General features: G+C 39.2%; 1 protein-coding gene across 1 annotated transcript; it reads left to right on the forward strand.

Annotated features, from left to right (window-relative positions):
• Window positions 1–6: 6 nt before the first annotated feature.
• LOC121815483 (kinase suppressor of Ras 1-like) lies at window positions 7–5,119 on the forward strand. The gene is made up of 8 exons (XM_042226775.1): window positions 7–517; window positions 614–810; window positions 1,011–1,107; window positions 1,445–1,578; window positions 1,669–1,800; window positions 2,203–2,338; window positions 3,733–3,863; window positions 3,996–5,119. Exons 1-8 carry the CDS (start codon window positions 296–298, stop codon window positions 4,003–4,005), a joined length of 1,059 nt encoding a protein of 352 aa, XP_042082709.1. The 5' UTR covers window positions 7–295; the 3' UTR covers window positions 4,006–5,119.
• The last annotated feature ends 2,117 nt before the right edge of the window (window positions 5,120–7,236 follow it).

A 7,236-nucleotide genomic window follows, 5' to 3' on the forward strand; every position in this document is an offset into this window, starting at 1 on the left:
CTAAAAGGGAGCAGCATCCCAGTGGAGCAATCTTTTCATACTCTTCATACTGATGGATGTTATTTATTCCATCAAATATTTCTTCCAGCAACCACAAGAATTGTATAACTATCCAAAACACTTTTGGTCTGAATGGAGAATTACAAGACTGCAATACCTATTTCACATTTGTATACCAAGTGCTGCTATTTCCAGTAATAGATATCAAAGTGTTTAACATCAGTGTTCACTTTCATTCTTCTGCCATGTGTTACAGGAAGAGGAAGGAGAGGAAGGAGAGGAAGATTACACAGCTATGGATAAAGAAGAAGCTGACCAGACTGACACAAAAAAGAGTTATTCCAAGGAAGAGTATGATGAAGATGGTCTGGATGATCTACCCTCTTCTATATGCCGCCGTCAGGCTGTTGGCCGTTCTGGGGTCCCCATCTCTCGTAAGGTCAGCCAGACCAGTGTCTACCTCCAGGAGTGGGACATCCCGTATGAGCAACTACAGCTGGGAGAGCTTATTGGAAAGGTGAAAGCAGATTTGTATCGTAGAAATATAAAATCCTGTTCAAAAAATGAAAAGAAAAAACATTATTATTAATTTAAATTTTGGCTTTATGTCCAGGGTCGCTGGGGTAAGGTGCATAAAGGTCGCTGGCATGGTGAGGTGGCCATTCGCCTTCTAGAGATTGATGGCAACAATCAGGATCATCTGAAAGTCTTCAAAAAAGAGGTTATGAACTACAGGCAGACCAGGCACGAGAACGTCATCCTGTTCATGGGTGCATGCATGGCTCCTCCTCATCTTGCTATTATCACCAGGTACTGCTGCATGACTGCTCACCTAAACACTGCATTGTCACTCATGCTGGCTTCCCCCCATTTCAAGTGCAGTTCCAACAACAAGTGCATATGTGCACTGTTGTATATAAAGTTCTATACAAAAAGTTGTTTGCTGCTTTTTTGACTTTTTGTGATGTGATGTTTATTTTGTAACCATACTGCATGTGTTTCCTCTGCAGTTTCTGTAAGGGTCTGACTCTGTATTCTGTTGTAAGAGAAAGAGGTCACCTGCTGGACATAAATAAAACCAGACAGATTGCACAGGAAATCGTTAAGGTAAGTAATACCTGCATATTCTATTGGTTGATAAATAAGATGGAATTGTAGCCAAGAAATGCCAAACATACACTATGTACATTATATAACAAGTAGGAAAATGTACTGTTTTGGATACAATGTCAAGATTGAAACATGCTGCACTTCAGCATGTTTTGGTGCTTCCCCTCATCCCCAGTGCCACAATTTGAAAAAGTTTAGTGTCACACGTAAAATAAAAATCTACACAACAAGGCTTTAAACATATAAACTAAAAATATCTACTGTTGGGTCGTCTTCATTTTCTTTTTGTGAATGTAGGAATATCTTTTGTTCAGAAAATCTTTGTTTGTTGCAGGGAATGGGTTATCTTCATGCTAAAGGCATCGTTCACAAGGATCTGAAGTCCAAGAATGTGTTCTATGACACAAACAAGGTGGTGATTACAGACTTTGGCCTGTTTGGAATGTCTGGTGTGGTACAAGAAGGCAGGTAAGAGTGAAAGAAACTGCATTTGGCAATAAATTTATGGTGAGCCATGTTTTTTCTCCTAATTCTTCTTCTCTGTGTTTCTGTGTTTAGAAGAAAGAATGTGCTGCGGATACCACAGGGCTGGATCTGCTACCTGGCTCCAGAAATTGTTCGAAAATTGAGCCCAGAGGTTGATGAGGACCAGCTGCCTTTCTCCAAAGCTGCTGATATTTATGCTTTTGGGTATTGACTAGTGCCATTTATACTAGAAACTATTAATGTGATATTGAAGCTATAGTTTATATTATGCAGTTCTGCCTTTTAGGTTCTTAACCTTTACTTTGTTATAATTTTATATTAGCTTGTTTTTGTGTTTTCTGTGGTACATAACAATTGTTTGATTGTTTGGTTTTCTCGAAGTTAAATCAGGATTTTTACTGTTGCCAGCTAACATAGTAAAGTTGTTTTTGTAGAACCATAAATTCAGCTATCCAGACATGATGTGCAACTTTCAGCTAGAACTGCACACAGTTTTTTAAAACCTTTGTTTCTATTTTATTCATGCTCCATGTTGCATATTTGAGCACATGATGTAAGAAAATGTAAAATAATGTAGTACATGAAAGGATCTTGTGTCATTTCCAGCACAATCTGGTATGAGCTGCAGATGCGAGACTGGCCAATTACCAACCAGCCTGTGGAAACTATAATCTGGCTAGTGGGTCGTAATGAAGGCATTAAGAATGTGCTGTTAGAGTCCAATCTGGGCAAGGAGGTCACGGTGAGTCTGAAGATCATGTCTACGAAAAAACTGACCCTGTTGGTAACTGTCAACAATTTACAATATATATTTTCTTTGTTCCTAATGTGGGAAATGCTGTTGATGTAACAGCAGTATTAATAATAATCATCATAATAATCATAAGTATTGCATTTCAACATCAACACAGCACAGCATAATGACATTACTAGTGTTGTAAGAGCGAATGGTAGAAATAAAACACTGAACACATCTTTCCTTGCCACACAGTTGTATTGTAGAGTTGTTCAGTGTGATTTATACAGCTTCTGTGCTGGTCTCCCAGTTTAGACTGTTGTTGATGTTACACCCAGCTACTTGTACTTCTCCACTACATCAACATCCGGTTCTAGGATACACATGGGCTATGTAGCTGTTACTTTCACCACTGGTCTGGTCTAATTCAGGCCTAGCTGAGTTCAACACCCACGGGGAACAACTCTGGCTTATTGCCAGTAAGGCAGACCAACAGTTGTACAGAGACCAAATGGCTCATAGTTACGGACCAGACGGCCCTCAGAGAGCACTCCAAGGGATGCAGGAAAAAGCTTTCTCCAAGTCTGCTAAAAACACGTAGACTCATTGGGCAAACTCTCACCTGCAAATATATTTAAGAGTTTGAAGAGCTTGTACAGTGTTCTGCAACCAGGATGAAATCTTCACTGTTCCTCCTGTATCCTAGGTTTAACTAACAGACAAGCTCTTCTTTCCAGTGCCATAGCATTGACCTTTCCAGGGAGGCTGAGGAGTGTAGCTGCTGTAACTGTAACTGGAGTACACCTTCTGGTTCCCAATCCTAAAGATAGGAACCGCCACCCCAGTCTGCCAATATAGAGCCGTGTCAAACAAGACAGCCCTACAGCTTCCATAGGCTTTTGGAACTCAGGGCGAACTTCGTCCGCCAAGGACTTGTTTCAAGCTGTTGCTCCTAAGTGGTTGATGGCTTTCGTGGTGGTGATGGGGCCATCAAGCTGAAAAAGGAGTCTTATCAGGTTGGATTAGCCTGTAGGACTTCAGAGGAAGCTGATGGGTACCAAAAGGCCAAACTAAATGTGGTCCAGGCAGTAGCTGAAGCAGCAACTCGGGTTTCGGAGGACATCAAAAAGAAAAGAAAAGAAAAGAAAGAAAGCAAAGGCATAAATTTGTAAAATTTCAGTTTCATCACCATGCATCAAATGATTTCAGTTCTCAACAAATTTTGTTTAGCATTGTCTTGAAATAAGAAAAATCTTTTCTTAAAAGGCATCTTCTGGATAGCAACATGTGTAAAGTATTAAAAGTATTAATATTGATTATATTATTATTATTTTCATATTGATTAAAATTTGATTACCAACCAATCACCATGTTCTATCTGTTACCTACCATCCCAACAGGAGATCCTGTCTGCCTGCTGGTCCCTTACGGCAGATGACAGGCCACCTTTCACCCAGCTAGCAGGCATGCTGGACAGACTCCCTAAACTCAACCGCAGGCTTTCTCACCCTGGACACTGGAAAACAACAGAGTAAGTGTCATGGAGTGACAGTAAATTCATAATCTGGGTGAACCAACCCACTACACTATATAACATCAACATTCAAAATGTTTACCTATTTATTTTAGTCATTGCTCATCAAAATCTACATTTTCATTTCAGAAAAATTTGAAATTTTATGAAGCTAAGAGGAACCATTACACCATCAGTCAACAAAAATGCTGTAAATAGTGTTTTTTAAAGAAATGTGAAAAATGTAAAGCTGGCCTGCTGATGATCAAATGATATATATGTACATACTTAGACTGTTTTTAATGTGACTACTGTTTTGTTCTGAGGAACGAATGAATAATGTATCAAGTAAATGCATTTTTTCTACTTTGGCAAATTAGGCACTATCTTTACTTTTTCTTCTGATACGTGATAGTGTTGATCACAGTCTGTAATGTACTGAATTTCTCTTTTTCTTCTGTCTTCAACTTCCTCTTCTCTGGATGTTGCCTGATTCACCTTGGCCTGTTCCTGTTGTGCCTCATCTCCTGACGGCTTCCTTTGGGTCCTGCATTTCCATCTTTATCTATGATCTTGTTTCCTTTCTTTCTATTTGCTTACTTGTTTTCCAACATTCCTGTTTGTCTCCTGGGTCCACTTCTATTTTGGTTAAGGACACTGGAAAATCATGAATGCCTGAGACATCACTGCCATCAGCATATCACTAAGTCAGGCAGTGAGAGCTTGTTAAATTGACTGAAAATATGATATGAAAGATGCAGCTCTGAGAGATTTCCTATAAGATCGGATATTATGCATGCACTAGCCAAAATTTGTATTCTAGATGAAAACCAGCAGATGAAACCTTTTAAGTTCTGTCAGGGACATCATAATACCTGGGTCTAAAAATGCTTTGCTTTCATCTTTATCTCTTTTCCCTTGATTAACCTGTGTGCCTACTTCCCCCCACATTTCTAACTCCCAACCTTCAGTGAATGTAATTCTTCTTATATATGTTTAAATGTGAGTGTAGGCATAGTCTCATGGCTGTTTGAGTTAAATGCATAGTTAACTAAGAGCTGCTGGTTTCAGCTCTTAGTTAATTTAAAATACATTTTACTTCAAGGGTTCCACCAGAGTTTACTTTCAAAGGGTCAGTTCACAATATACACCCAGTAATTTTTTAAGTTACTTAATCGAAAAAGTGTTGTCCTTATAAATATACATTGATTATTATGTAATTATGATGCAGTCTCATAAACTTAGAATTAGTCCAATAAAATACATCAGTGCAGATTTCTTGTAATCTAGTTCTAATCTTGAGTTGTTGATTTAGTTGTTTCCAGAGTTTATTGTCCTACAGCAGCCACCATAGCTACCATTAGGTACTTGCATTGGAAGAGAAGAAAACAAAATTCAGTTGGCTGCAATCTAGTGACATCTAGTGGAGAGAAACCGACAGCTCTTTGCAGAAATTGCTTTTTGGTTTGTTTGTTTTTTGTTGTTGTTTTTTGTTTTTTACAAATTTTCTACACACTGAAGAATATTAATATAGATATAATTTTAGCATTAACAGTCTGACTCAAACAGTCTCTCAGTCTGCCACTGTTCTAATGTGGAATTTCTGCCTCTTTGATTCATAATATATCTCCAAAACTGAAAGTGTTTGCCCAGACTGAGTTCACTGTAGTGCAAAAGGCACCATGGAAATCATTTACCTCTCTACCGAAGTAATAAATATCACAGACAGATATGAGTTACTATTTATGTTCCACTTTGGCACAATGAAAGATAAAGATGATTGAACTGACCCTTGGAAAAGCGATTCCCTCAAAATAACAACTTTGCTTTTTTTACTTCTGTTGCAATTTTATAAGATTCCCTGAAGCTATGAAATAGCTAAGTAGTTATGAATAGATGACGAATGTTGTGGTATCGAAACCACGATAGAAAGACACTGCAGTGCTCCAACAACACTTGACAGAATGCAGCTGTCGCACACTGCCACCTGATTAGTCATCATTAATTTATCAGAGGGCAAACCACTGAGTGATACCACCCACAGTGGGATATAAGAAGAGATACAAGTTATCTGTCTACTTTAACTTCTTATAGGACAACAGTAAGCGGAAGCACAGTAATAGAAAGACTGTTTTCATTACAGTATAAGGAAGATTGTGACAAGAAGCAGTGCACCCTTGCGCAATTTGCATTAGTGAGCAAGACATGGCTGTTGTGTTTGTGAGTTTTCTTTCCTCAGGCTGTACATTCACCAAAAGTGTTTGTATGTAATGGTTTCACCAGTAGGGCAAAGCCCAATTTATGATGAGAAAATTGAACTAATGCATATATGTAAATACAGTATTTTACTGCACGTTGTATTTTATACATGTTTGTGCAAGGGTTGAGTTTTAAAATGTTTTTGTTGGTACTATATTTATGTATGAGACTGTTGTTGGTGGATTGTTTTCCTTTTCTTGTTTCCATTTTTCTGTTTTTTGTTGATACTTTCAAGGCTTTTTGTCTGAACAATTTAAGACATTAAACTTGATATTTTGATAAGTGACTTGGTGTTCACTATTTTATAACAGTGTTTGTAAGAATAGCCATACATTTATTTTAAATGAATCTACACTACCAACTGGACATAGTGGTGGTAGAGATGGAGAAGAAGAGGGCCGTAGCAACATCAGGAAGAAGGAGCACGAGAAGCTGGAGAAGTACTAAGGGTTCAGAGAAGAGAAGATCTGGAGGGTGAAGGTAACGGTGGTCCCAGTGGTAATCGGAGTACTCAGTGCAGTGACCTGCAAGCTAGTGGCTCCAGCAGATCCCAGGAACACATTGCAGATCTCTGTCCAGAAGAGCGCAGTCCTAGGAACAGCTAAGATACTGCGCAGGACCCTCAAGCTCCCAGGCCTCTGGTAGAGGACCTGAACTTGAAGGATAAAGACCGCCTGGAGGGGGCAAGAGGGGATTTTTTAGCCAGAGTGAAGCTGACGCCCCACCAACATGAAAAGTAAAGGCAAATAGGCGTTAGAGAGGCATTAGAGCGGTTAGTGCTTCGTTTTTGCAGATTTGTGCAGGTACAATTATCATTTGTGCTGCTTTGGTTTTTGAGATATTAATATCATCTATACTGAGGCTGATACTCCATCCCCAGAAGCAGTAATATCGCTTAACGCCAAAAAGGCGTTCGATCGGATTGAGTGGGATTATCGTTTTCACACACTTTGGAGGTTTGGTTTTGGTCCTAACTTTATTCATTGTATCAAGCTCATTTACACTAATCGGACTGCTTCAGTCTATACCAACGGTACCTCATCAGAAGCCTTTGTTCTTCACAGAGCCGACAGGGCTCCCGTAGACGGAGGCAAGACCCGAGGTGGCGGGGTCTGTGTTTACATCCGTGACG

This window comes from Haplochromis burtoni, unplaced genomic scaffold (assembly GCF_018398535.1).
Source record: "Haplochromis burtoni strain Fernald_Lab_line unplaced genomic scaffold, NCSU_Asbu1 Contig_227, whole genome shotgun sequence".
NCBI classification, from domain to species: Eukaryota; Metazoa; Chordata; class Actinopteri; order Cichliformes; family Cichlidae; genus Haplochromis; species Haplochromis burtoni.

Excerpts from the sequence above, each read along its gene's own strand:
- LOC121815483 (XM_042226775.1), top strand. The coding sequence starts at position 296 with ATGGATAAAGAAGAAGCTGACCAGACTGACACAAAAAAGAGTTATTCC. Across the intron at positions 1,801-2,202 it reads GCTGATATTTATGCTTTTGG|CACAATCTGGTATGAGCTGC; the intron begins GTATTGACTAGT and ends TGTCATTTCCAG. Across the intron at positions 2,339-3,732 it reads ATCTGGGCAAGGAGGTCACG|GAGATCCTGTCTGCCTGCTG; the intron begins GTGAGTCTGAAG and ends CCATCCCAACAG.